Source organism: Rhamphochromis sp. 'chilingali' (assembly GCF_963969265.1).
Source record: "Rhamphochromis sp. 'chilingali' genome assembly, chromosome: 4".
In the NCBI taxonomy this organism is placed as follows: Eukaryota; Metazoa; Chordata; class Actinopteri; order Cichliformes; family Cichlidae; genus Rhamphochromis; species Rhamphochromis sp. 'chilingali'.
Window position 1 is genome coordinate 44,044,843 of NC_137948.1, and position 13,089 is coordinate 44,057,931.

Here is a 13,089-nt window from a genome sequence, read left to right on the forward strand (position 1 = left end):
CATAAATCGGACAATGCTAAAACTACAAAACATGAAGTGGACGGCGGGTTCATTTTTGATAGAGCTATTTTTGTCGACCCTGAGCCTGCCATTTCTCGGACAGTTTTTTCTGAGCCTGCTCCTTTTCCTGCTCGTGTTTCTCCTCCCAGGCCAGTTCAGTTAGCTCCCTCGCAGCCACCCTCAGTTCAGTTAGCTCCCTCGCAGCCACCCTCAGTTCAGTTAGCTCCCTCGCAGCCACCCTCAGCTCAGTCTCCAGTGTCCCCCTCAGCTCAGTTTCCAGTGTCCCCCTCAGCTCAGTCTCCAGTGTCCCCCTCAGTTCAGTCTCCAGTAGCTCCAGTGCCGCCTGTAGCGCAGGCCCCAGTAGCTCCAGTGCCGCCTGTAGCGCAGGCCCCAGTAGCTCCAGTGCCGCCTGTAGCGCAGGCCCCAGTAGCTCAGCTCCCCGCGTCTCCAGTAGCCCAGTCCCCGATAGCAGTACGGTCCGCTGGTCAGCTTAACATTCAGCCAGGGGTCTCAAATCTCTCTGGCTCTGCATCAGCTCCTGCTGGGAGCTCGGATGAGCTCATCCAGGACTCCGCGGCTCCCACGCCGCCATCTACCTCGTCAGCTGGAGGGTCCGAGGGGCCCGTTCAGCCTCCTGTCTCCGCTGGAGGGTCCGAGGGGCCCGTTCAGCCTCCTGTCTCCGCTGGGGGGTCCGAGGGGCCCGTTCAGCAACCTTCCTCGTCAGCTGGGGGTTCAGGAGAACCGCACCAGCCTCATGCCACGTCAGCTGGAGGATCCGAGGGGCCCGTTCAGCCTCCTGTCTCAGCTGGAGGGCCCGAGGAGCCCGTCCAGCACCATGCCACATCAGCTGGAGGGCCCGAGGAGCCCATCCAGCCACCTTCTGCTACGCCTGGTCCAGCCTCTGCTTCTGCTACGCCTGGTCCAGCTTTGGCTTCTGCTCCTCCCGGTCCAGCTCCAGCCTGTGCTTCGTCTGCTGCAGCTCCGGCCTGTGCTTCGTCAGCTGCAGCCTCAGAGCCTTCATCCTCGCCCGGTCCGGCCTCTGCATCAGCTGCTCCTGCTCCGCCTGGTCCAGCTCCGGCTTCAGCCTCAGAGTCTTCGTCCTCGTCTGGCCCAGCCTCAGAGTCTTCAGCCTGTGCTTCGTCTGGCCCAGCCTCAGAGTCTTCAGCCTGTGCTTCGTCTGGTCCAGCCTCAGCCTGTGCTTCGTCTGGTCCTGTGCCCACCGGGCCATGGCCAGCACGCCTGACACTGGAGAGCCGCCGCTGCCTTCCGCGCGGCCGGCCTCCTGAACTGCTCCGTCGTCTCCCTCGCCGCCGCCGCTGCCTTCCGCGCGGCCGGCCTCCTGAACTGCTCCGTCGTCTCCCTCGCCGCCGCCGCTGCCTTCCGCGCGGCCGGCCTCCTGAACTGCTCCGTCGTCTCCCTCGCCGCCGCCGCTGCCTTCCGCGCGGCCGGCCTCCTGAACTGCTCCGTCGTCTCCTTCGTCGCCGCCGCCATTGCCTTCCGCACGGCCGGCCTACGGACCAGCTCTGTCACCTGTGCCACCCGCCTGGTCGGCCCCCCGACCGTGTGACCCGTGAACTCTTGTGCCTGTGGGCTCTGGGTCGGCCCCCTGAACTTTATTTGGACTATGGTCATGTGCTCCTGTGTTTTCTGTTGTTTGTTTTGTTTCCCGTTCTGGTCCCTCCGTCCTGGTCCCCCGCCTCCCGCCCTGGGTGGGTTGTTTTCTGTTTTTGTTTTGTTTTTCGGGTTTGGGCTGTTGGGAGCCAGCCCTTTAGGGGAGGGGTGATGTCATGGTCCTGGGCCATGTGGGCCCAGTATTCTTAGTTCCTTGTATTTTTGTATTTCGTTCCCTATTTAGACCATGTTTTCTGAGTTGCCCTGTTGTGTTGTTCCCTAAGTGTTTTCCCTTCATGGCTTTTACCCCCTGTGTGCCCCTCTGTGTATCTGTGAGCCCTCGTCTCTCCTTATGTTTTATTCCATGTTTCCCCTGCCCTTTATGTCTAAGTTCTCCCCGTGCTCTCTCTCTCCCCCCTGTGTGCCCTCTATGTATTTATGAGCCCTCGTCTCCCTTTGTGGTTGTTTCATGTTTCCCCAGCCCGTTATGTCTGTGTTTTCCCCGTGCTCTCTCTCCTCCTGTCTGAACCTCTGTGCCTGTACATGTCATGTTCAGTTCACCCCGCCCTGTCTCGTTATGATTATCAGTATCACCTGTGTTCCCCGTGTGTGCCCACTTTCCTCGTTTACCCTCTGTGTATTTCTGTCTGAGTCTCCCTCTGTTCGGCGTCGCGTTCTCCCTCATGCTGTGTGTGATTCCCCTGTGTTCCTTGGTGAGCTTTATGTTAGTTTTTCCCAGTTTAGTTTTGTATTGTTTCTCGTGGCCAGCAATAAAGCTGTGTTTTTGAGTTCATCCCCGTGTGTGTGAGTTTTGCGATTGGGTCCTCATCCTGCCTGCCACACAGCCGAAACATGACATTAAAATCTTACTTCTTACATACAAGTGTCTCCATAAATCTGCCCCTTCATATTTGTGTGACCTGCTCCATATCACCACTGTTTCCCGCCCTCTTAGATCATCATCTGCTATTCATCTTACTGTTCCATCCTCACATCTCATCACTGTGGGGAGCAGAGCTTTCAGTCGCTCTGCTCCTCGGCTCTGGAACTCTCTTCCTCCTGTACTAAGAAATATTGACTCCCTCTTCACATTTAAGACACAGCTCAAAGCACATCTGTTTGAACTGGTTTATTTGCTTTAATGCTGATTTTATCTGTTGTCATGCTCTGTTTTGTAATTTTAACTTATTTTATGTATTTTATGACTATTGTTCCTTTTATTAATTGTGTTTTTTGTAAGGTGACCTTGGGTTTCTGAAAGGTGCCCTCAAATAAAATGTATTATTATTATAATTATTACTATTTAACTAGATTTGTCTCATTACAATCAAAAACTCATATTCAGTTTGACATATGTTCCCACATGTTTGCTGTTCCTGCTGAAATGAAGGTAAAAACAATAATAACATTTATCTAAGTAATGAAACTGGACACATTTTCTCAGTAATAGGATTAAAACCTTTTACAACATCACAATTTGATTCACACAGAAAATGTCCATCGTGCTCTGAGCAGAGACAGGAAGAGAGAGAGAGAGAGAGAGAGAGAGAGCGAGAGAGAGAGAGAGAGAGAGAGAGAGAGGAAACGAGATTGGTATTTTGCATGAAGAGAGGAGTAATGGCATAGAAAGGCGCTGCTAAATGTGCTGCTCGTACTAATTACTCATTTTTCACGACACATGAAGCCTGAAGTAACGAGTGAAGAGGAGCAGCTGAAATTAAAAGTGACTGAGCTCCTTCACACAGTGATGAGCTGCAGCTCCTGCGTTCTGTCTTGGATCTAAATCTGTCGCTATCTTTCCTATTTTCAGATCATCTGGAGTCAACTTCCAGCTTTTTTTATTTCGATTCTTCACACAGTGGAATTATTTTTCTAACAAAGGCTTGTCAAGCACAAATACTGCCAGGATGTGGTCTTGCATCACAGACTTCTTCACCTATGAAACCACTAAGTCGGTGGTTGTGAAAAGTTGGACTATTGGAATCATCAACCGTGTTGTCCAGCTCCTCATCATCACTTACTTCATTGGGTGAGTGTTTGCTTGGACTTGGACAGTACCGACATTTATCTGGTTGAATAAAACATCATAACACAAACATGTATTTTAAAGGCTTTGCTGTTCAGTGTTCTGGATTAGTTGTTACATTAGGAAGGTTTAATTCTTCACTTTATTACTTTATATTTTATTATCTTTATAAAGCCACAGTTGTGTTGGTTAAATACATCGTTCATGTTTTACATAAAACCTCTTTGTTACTAGGAAAAGTAACCCATTCACTCAGCTGTAAAAGAAAGCTAACGAAGCATGCTTAATCATCCAAGTAAGGAAACCCCAGAAAGTTGATTTGGCTCATTTGAACGTAGCATTTTGAATGGTCATGATCATGAAACTGAGCTCACGAGCCATTGTTAGTCAGTGTACTAGGTTTGGTCTTCATACAGATGTACTGTAAATCTAACAAACCTTCATGTATTACTACAGTTTGTGGCTCTGAGAGTTAGTGTCTCAGTCCGAGTACTTAGGAATTACAACTGATTACTCGCTCTAATTTAAACGTCAGCAACTGGTGAAAAAATTGAAATTGAAACTTGATCCTTTTCGTCATTTGAGGCAAGAAAGATGTGATTTGTATGCATGCATGCTCTGCTTATGCTGGATTCTGTTCATCGTGAGCTTCCTTACACACTCTAAACCTCTTACTGTCGGGTTGGGTGGTTATGTCGTAGACTCAACCTCTGGTATGTTCTTATTTATCAGGCTATTCTTATTTACAAACTAGCACCCATCAAAAAAGTATGGGAAGCTACTGTTTTGGGTGCCAAGAATTGTTCTTCTTTCTCAGAGATTCACAGTAAATTTGGAAAAAGAGCATGCAGCTCCTTCCTCCTGGAATCAGCTGGGGAACCAACTGGTCTCACTCAATGAATTTAAAGTAAATGTAAACAACTTGAATGCAGTTAATTCAGGCTCTTTGACTGTGCTTTACTGTTGTATGGATATGCATGCTCTATTAGTTTATGCAACGCATGATTGTCCTGCTGTCCGTCTTGGCCAGGTAAAAGAGATTTTTAATGTGAAGAGTTTGTCGTTTTCCTGTTTTCATAAAGGTAAAAATAATAATAGCAATACTGTGGAGAACAGTCAGAATTGTTCTTTTGGTCCATAGCTGATGAAAAATGGAAATAGCTTCTTGGTCTGAAAGTACCTTGAACATGAATTATTTGTAGTAGCCAGCAGGGGGCAGAATCCTCTGGTTCTGAAAAGACTTGTACATATTTTCCTGTGACTGTAGAGGTCAACAAACAGGATTGTCCAGTCCCACTGGCTAATGTCTTGCAATTAAGAAGTAATTAGCCTCTGAGCATGTGGTGTCCACACTTACCCTGCCTTTTTTTAATCACAGTCTCCAACACTGAGGTGCTGATGTGAACATTCTGAGCTTAGCTTCCTCACTAATGCTTTTCCAACCAGTTACTGTGAGAAGCCACTTTTTTTATGCCCAATTTCTGTTGGAGTCTCTGTCATGCTGGAAGCTAGCCATGTTTCCTCCTTCAAGCACAGGCCGGGGAGGACTGGTGGCAGCTATCTTTTACTCCAGCTCATGAAATAACCAAAGACCCAGACAGGAAGCAGGAGTTTACATTTGGAAGCTTGACTCTAAGCCTCGAATACACTAATTAAAAAACTCTAAAAATAGTTTTGTTTGTTGCTTTCTGTTGTTTATCCCCTTTAATCAGAGTTTCTATTTGAATTCTCTTTTACCTGATTTAATGCTCATTTCAGATAAAATAATTATAGTGGGTGATTAAATTTTCGTATAGGTACTGAAATCAACAGCCTAAACACTGCATTTAATCTATTATTAGACCCAGTTGGCTTTAATCACACTCTGGGCCTCATTCTGACACAAGGCATAGGAAATGGACATTAGTGAATACTGTTTAATGTCTGATCTTTTCTTAATAAAGTTTACATGTGCAAAAATGGACTACAAGAAAAAAAAAGAGAACCTCAAATCAGAAGTGCTTGACTTCCTTGTACAACTTACAGACACGGGCCTTAAAGCAGATAGCTCTAGAGAGCAAATGGCATCTCACTAATTTAGAAATTCGTTTTTTCTTTCTTTTTAAGGCCATCAGTGAAGATAGGACTTATTTATCACTGAGTGAAGTAAATGAGTACATCTCCAGGTTTCTCGTCAGAGCTGTAACCAGGCTGATGAAAACTCAGAGTGCTGTTCAGCCCAGCATTCCTTTATCCTTAAACAGTAACCACTCCATCAATTTCTTCACAGATAACATTTTAACCATTAAAGAAAGAAATATTGATGACCATCTCACAGACATTATGTCCAAAACTTTCATTACTACTGATATTTATTTAGACTCGTTTTCTTAGATTGTTTGAGTAATTTGATTACTTCCTCCAACATATCTTTTAGACCCCATTCCTACAAGACTGCTCAAAGACATCCCACCATTAACTAATCCCTTTATCTTAAATATGATCAAAATATCTTTACTCCCTAACTTCTCTTAATATCACGTGACCAGCTGTCTTATATATCTCTGACCTTCCTTTTATCAATTGTTGAATGAGTAGTTGTAAAACAACTGTTCATCTGTAGATATATGGTTTTGTTGAAGTCAGTCAGAGCTCATCACAGCACAGAAACAGCACTAGTGAAAATACTGAATAATCGTACGGCCTCTGACAGTGGACTCATGCCTGTGCATGTCCTGGTAGACCATCGCTGATCTCAACATTGTACTGCACAGATTAGAACATGCCGTGGGTATGAAGGCCACTGCAGTGGTTTGAATCATGTCTATGTAACAGACTCCAGTGTGTTTATGTAAATGTCTTCTTCACATACCGAGGTTAATTATGGAGTTCCACAGGGTTCTGTGCTGAGACCAGTTGTCTGGCCATCGTGGCTCAAGAGTTGGGAGTTCGCCTTGTAATCGGAAGGTTCTCGACAGTAGCTTGCCATCACCAGTGTGTGAATGTGTGTGTGAATGGGTGGATGACTGGATGTGTAAAGCGCTTTGGGGTCCTTAGGGACTAGAAAAGTGCTATATAAATACAGGCCATATTTACATTATTTTACATTATTACTGCTATGCAGATGATACTCAGCTTTATCTGTACATGAAGCCATATGAGACACACCGATTAGTTAAACTACAGAAAAAAACACTAATAGATGAAGAAAACTGAACTGAATTGTTTATGCTAGCGATTCCTTCTTAGACTTAGTCTCTCCTACACCGATTGGCACATAGGATAACTAATGACTTCCAACGACTCCGGTCATTTGTGGTTAGCTCAGCTTCCCAGATGATGCCAACAATGTTCAGATCTTTAACGTCTTCACTTCAGTCTACGACATGGTTGCTCAGTAGCCACTGATGCCTGTCCCAAACCCAGAGGTTAGAAGGAATGGGCATGCACCCCGTAAAAAGTTATCTTGCTACAGAATCAGCTCATGATATCTCGATGTTAGGGATTAGTAGACTCCATTTCTAATTTGATATTAGCTGCTGCTGTTGACTGAAGCCAAAACTGAGCATGAGTATCACGTTCTGTTTTTATTTATTTATTTAACATAACACAAAAGGTTTTTAACCTCCTAAGACCCCAACTCTTCCATGACATGTATTTTTAATTTCTCTTTGATATTTGGACATATTTGGGCCCAATGAATGTAAAAACAAAGAATTACCAGATTCTTTTTTAACCTTATTTTTGTTTTTAAGAAAAATAAGAGCCACATATGAGGATATTCGTTTTAAATTTTGATAGAACAGTAGCAGTATAATGTCCTCGTAAGTGGATGTCAGGCCCATGTAGAGCAAAATTGAGTATTTTAGCCTAAAAACCCCAAAATGTGATGTCCACATATGTGGACGCCAGGTCCTAGGAGGTTAAGCGATGAAAAGGCCTGTACAAAGCATTTCAGAGGGTCGCCAGATTTTTTTTAAAGTTGAAAAATTCCAAACTCTCAGGTGACGTCTTGCAGTTCTGTAAGTAGAACATGCAATAAGTCCAAATGGCTTTGGTGGGAACGGACGCCCATAAACCATCCGTTCTAACATGCAGTCAAAACTGTGTAAGGGTTCATTTTAGACCTAAACAAGATGTTTTATTAAACTGACAGTTTTGCTGCACACACCACAGCAAACAAGCACCAAAGGTAAGAATCCAATAAACCTGAATACTTAGTGAACTCTGTCAGAAAACATGGTTTCCATTGGTAGTATGAATCCTGTTCTCCTGGCTGAAGTCTCACATTTAACAACTTCTGTTTCTTAATGTGGATTTTTGATCTTTATACTGCCTCACTAGAGGCTAAATCACACTGAGAATAATGAGAATAATATGAGAGTAATCACACTTGTCTGCTCTGCAAATTCACATAGTGACTTCTCAATAGGTCATTCATTTCATTATTTATTTCCAATCAAAAGACCTCAACTCTTAATTATTCTGAAAAGAAAACTCTGAGCTAATGATCACAGATTAGCAGATCTAACTGAATTCCTTTGTAGTGTCTTACAGCGAGCATTTTCAGTGCACTATCCCTGATTGTAGCTAGTGGCAAGAAGGGTTGTTTTTTTAAGTATAATGATGCTTATGATTACATTTTGGCATGCGTCACTCTCTATGTAATGTTTCAGATGGGTGTTTCTCACTGAGAAGGCCTACCAGATTAGAGACACGGCGATTGAATCCTCTGTGATGACCAAGGTCAAAGGCTTTGGAATCTACAATAACAAGGTTATGGATGTAGCAGACTACGTCACTCCTACACAGGTGTGTGTGTATGGACGAATGTAAGGACTGACTGAGTGAAGATGAGATACTGACAGACTGCATTTGTATCTCCTGCAGGGAGCTTCGGTGTTCTGCATCATCACTAAACTGATTACTACAGAGAACCAAGTCCAAGGATACTGTCCTGACGTAAGTCATCATCACCACGACTAACAGATCATCACTCAGTCCTGGGGCTCATTTACTTTACAGATACACAAAGCCAATGTTGGCTACGTGCTAGTTGTAAACACAATGCTTTCCCTTTTGGAAAAAGCAGTAGTATCTCGCTGTATTTACTCCCCCTTGGTGCGATTTTTCGTAAACACGGAGTGTCATTTCATTTGTATGCCGATGACTGTCAGCTTTACTTACCTTTTAGTCATTTGGATACCTCCCCATGTCAATCACTGCTTGACTGTCTTAGCGATATTAAATTATGGATGGCAAATAATTTTTTGAATTTTAATGGTCGCAAAACGGAAGCAATTTTATATGGCCCGCATCGTTCTACTGATTCTCCAGATGTTGATTTTGGTGATTTGACCTCTCATCTGAAAAGTTCAGTCACTAATCTTGGTGTTAAACTTGATTCTGCGCTTACTTTTGAAGGTCATGTAAGTGGGGTGGTAAAATCAGCTTTTTATCACCTCAGACGCCTGTCGAAGGTTAAGCCTTTCCTTTCCAAACCCAATTTGGAAACTCTTATTCATGCTTTTATCACCTCACGTCTGGACTATTGTAATTCCCTTTTAATAGGGGTCGGGTCGGGCACCTTGTCACGCCTGCAGTTAGTGCAAAACGCGGCAGCGCGATTTTTAACCGGTAGTAGGAAATTCGATCACATCACTCCGGTTCTGGCTTCCTTGCATTGGCTTCCCATTGATTTTAGGGTTCGTTTTAAGGTCCTTTTATTGGTTTTTAAATCTTTAAATGGTCTGGCTCCTGTGTACTTAACTGACTTGCTGAAGCCACATGTTCCTCCTCGCTCGCTCCGTTCAGCTGAGCAGCTGCTGCTGTCGGTCCCTAAGTCGCGGCTGAAATGCAGAGGAGACCGTGCCTTTTCAATTGCGGCTCCGATGCTCTGGAATAACCTTCCCCTCCAAATTAGACAAGCGTCATCAGTGCAGGTCTTTAAGTCCAGATTGAAAACCTATTTTTATTCCCTGGCTTTTAACTCTGTAGGAAACTGACACCTTCTTATTTATTTTATTGTTTGTAATGATTTTATGGTATTTTTAATTTGGTTGGTTGTTGTTTTGATCTGTGTTGTTCAGCACTTTGGTCTGCCTGGTGTGTTCTTAAAGTGCTATACAAATAAACGATGATGATGATGATGATGATGATGTACAAAAAAGGACAGCGCTCCATTACTTTAACCAGCTGCTGTGATGTGATATAAAGATATAAAGGAATTTGCTGCATTTCTAACTGAAGTCACGATAAAATATGACTCCTTTCTTATTGTTGGGGATTTTAATATTCATGTGTGCTGTCCAGATAAGCCCATGGTTAAAGACTTTTTGAATCTTACTGATTCCTTTAATTTAGTTCGATGTGTGTCTGCACCCACGCAACAGTGTGGCCACACTCTCGATCTGGTTTTAGCCTACTCATTGCCTGTTTTTAATCTGAAAGTCTCCGATCCTGTTTTTTCTGATCATATGCCGGTTCTGTTTGACATCTCTTTATCTAGAAATGAATTCAGGGGGCTTGTCCCTGCAAAGACATCTCGTTTGTTAAATTCTTCCACGGCAGCACGGTTCTCCACCTACTATAATCAGTTCTCCATTCCTGAGACACTCCAATACGTAGAGGAACTCAGTTTTTGGTTTCATACCACTTGTCAGACTGTCTTGGATATTGTTGCTCCTCTAAAAATTAAGCATCCTAAGACAAAGCTTGAACCCTGGTTGAACGATGAAACCCGTGCTGCGAGGCGTGAATGTCGTAGGGCTGAGCGGAGATGGAAAAAAGATAACTTACAGGTCTCTTTACAAAGTTTAAGAGAGTGCTGGGCCTTATATCAGCTTACAATAAAAGAAGCAAAGCGGAAACACTTTGCAAATATTATTATGGTGAATTATCAGAAACCACACATATTGTTTAAGTCAATTGAGACTATTTTAAGCCCTCCCTCTGCTCTTAGTTTTGAGCCTTCACTTGAAATGTGTGAAAGGTTTCTGCACTTCTTTATAAACAAGGTAGCCTCGGCTAGGGCGCAGATTATTTTGCCCACATCTGACCCCTCTGATCTTCCAGTTTGCTCAGCTGTCTTTCAACAGTTTGAGTCGGTTACTCTTGCTCAGCTACAGGAGGTGGTAGTTCATTTAAAGCCTGTAGGCTCACCTTATGATCCTATCCCTCCCCTTTTTCTGAAAGAAGTTTTTTCTACCATAGGTCCAACCATTTTAACCATTTTAAATAGCAGCCTTACTTCAGGTGTGGTTCCAAAGAATTTCAAAGATGCAATTGTGCAACCACTTCTTAAGAAACCTGGGCTAGATACAAACGCTGTTGAGAATTTTAGACCAATATCTAAGCTGCCCTTTTTATCTAAAGTCTTGGAAAAAATTGTATATGACCAATTGATCTCATACTTGAATGCACAAAATGTTCAGGAGATTTTTCAATCTGGTTTTAAAGCAATGCATAGCACTGAATCAGCACTTTTAAGAATTTTTAATGATATATTTTTATCATGTGATTCTGGTGAAAGTGTCATTCTTATTTTACTCGATTTAACTGCTGCATTTGACACTGTAGACCATGAAATTTTAATCTCACGTTTGGAGCAGTGTGTCGGTATAACAGGTGTGGCTCTGAAATGGTTCAGGTCTTACTTAACAAACCGAACCTTTTCAGTTCGCTTAGGAAACTGAGTCCTCCCGAGCTCCGTTGTCTCATGGAGTACCACAGGGTTCCATTCTGGGCCCTATCCTGTTGTCACTTTATTTACTTCCATTGGGCTCAATTTTTAGAAAACACAGACTCTCGTTTCACTGTTATGCAGATGACTGCCAGATTTATGTTCCTCTTAAAAAGAAAGATGGGTAGTCTGTAAATCGTTTACAAACATGTCTGGAGGACATCAAGTCGTGGTTGGCGCTAAACTTTCTTTGTTTTAATGGTTCTAAAACTGAAGTAATGGTGTTCAGACCTGCCTCCACTGCTGTTCCGTGTGTTGATTTGCAATCCCTGAAATCATTCTGTAAACCAGAGATTGTTAATCTGGGTTTTAAAATGGATCCTGAGCTTAAGCTTGAAAGCCAGATTGGGTTGGTTGTAAGGTCTAGTTTCTTTCATCTGAGGCAACTGGCCAAAATTAAGCACTTTCTTACAAGACAGCAATTTGAAACAGTAATCCACGCTTTTGTAACCGTTCGGCTGGATTACTGTAATTCTCTTTATTTTGGGGTGAGTCGGTCTTCTGTTTTTCGACTGCAGTTAGTCCAGAATGCTGCTGCACGCCTTTTAACTGGCACTCATAGATACGAGCATATCACCCCAGTTTTATATTCACTTCATTGGCTGCCCGTGCATTTTAGGATCCATTTTAAGATGCTTTTATTTGTTTTTAAATGTTTGTCCAATGCTGCCCCTGTGTACCTCTCTGAGCTTCTTCATCCATACATACCTTCCCGGTCCCTCAGGTCGGCAGACCAGCTCCTCCTGAGTGTGCCCAGGACTAATCGTAAGCTCAGAGGGGATCGGGCGTTTGCTGTGGCAGCACCAAAATTGTGGAATGAGTTGCCTTTACATGTTAGACAGGCACCTTCCTTATCTGTTTTTAAATCACGTCTTAAAACATATTTATTTACCTTGGCTTTTAGCACAGCAGGACTTGTTGATGTCTCTTAATACGTTTCTTATTAATTATATTACTTTTAATTTTAAGATATTTTATATGTAATTTAAACTGTTTCCTCTCTGTTTTATATTTGTAGCACTTTGGTCAACATAGTTGGATGTAAAGTGCGTTATAAATAAAGATGCTATGCTATGCTATGCTATGCTATGTGAGTGGATTTAGAGAGACGTCGGTGTCAATACAACTGCTGCACATGATGAGAAAATTAAAAATTAATTATAAAATGTATGCACGTATTTGAGGGATGTAAAAAACTAAACACTGTACTGTAAAACAGCTGTGATGCAGCTTTAATGTTCTCTTCACATGTCACTGTATTTTATCCAGAGTGAAAAAAGAAAGTTTCTTTGTACAGACGACAGAAACTGCACAAAGCACATCAATAAGCCGGCAAGTTATGGTGAGATACTTTGTCTTTATCATGCAGTAACAATATTTCACGTTAAAATGATCTGTTGATGACTAGATTTATGTGCATTAATATGTTGAAGTGTTTTACTTTGGACCTTGTACCTGTATTTTCTTTTCTACTCAGGAATTGCTACAGGGAGGTGTGTTCCTTTTAATGCCATGATCAAGACGTGTGAGATTAAGGGTTGGTGTCCTGCTGAGATCGACACCATCAAGCCGTAAGATGATGCTCTGCATGTGGTAAAGAGCTTTTTAGTAGTGATGTGTCGGTTGCAAACGACACGAGCCGGATCTTTGAAGTGAACGATGCTCCTTATCGCGAGCCATGGGGTTTTTCTTTCTCTCTCTCTCTCTCGCACTTTTTTCCGCTTCACTCCGC

At 43.1% G+C, this 13,089-nt stretch overlaps 1 protein-coding gene across 2 annotated transcripts in view; it reads left to right on the forward strand.

Moving 5' to 3' along the window:
- The first annotated feature begins 3,236 nt into the window (after window positions 1–3,236).
- The window catches only part of p2rx3b (purinergic receptor P2X, ligand-gated ion channel, 3b), a 42,266-nt gene continuing 32,413 nt past the window's right edge, over window positions 3,237–13,089 (forward strand). The window contains exons 1-6 of one of the 2 annotated variants that reach the window (XM_080881542.1): window positions 3,323–3,334; window positions 3,422–3,640; window positions 8,293–8,428; window positions 8,507–8,578; window positions 12,627–12,699; window positions 12,835–12,928. In XM_080881542.1, the coding sequence (XP_080737668.1) occupies window positions 3,519–3,640; window positions 8,293–8,428; window positions 8,507–8,578; window positions 12,627–12,699; window positions 12,835–12,928 (497 nt within the window). In that variant the 5' untranslated portion in view covers window positions 3,323–3,334; window positions 3,422–3,518. Of the gene's footprint in view, window positions 3,641–8,292; window positions 8,429–8,506; window positions 8,579–12,626; window positions 12,700–12,834; window positions 12,929–13,089 lie in introns of both variants that reach the window. The other variant, XM_080881543.1, reaches the window with a different exon arrangement.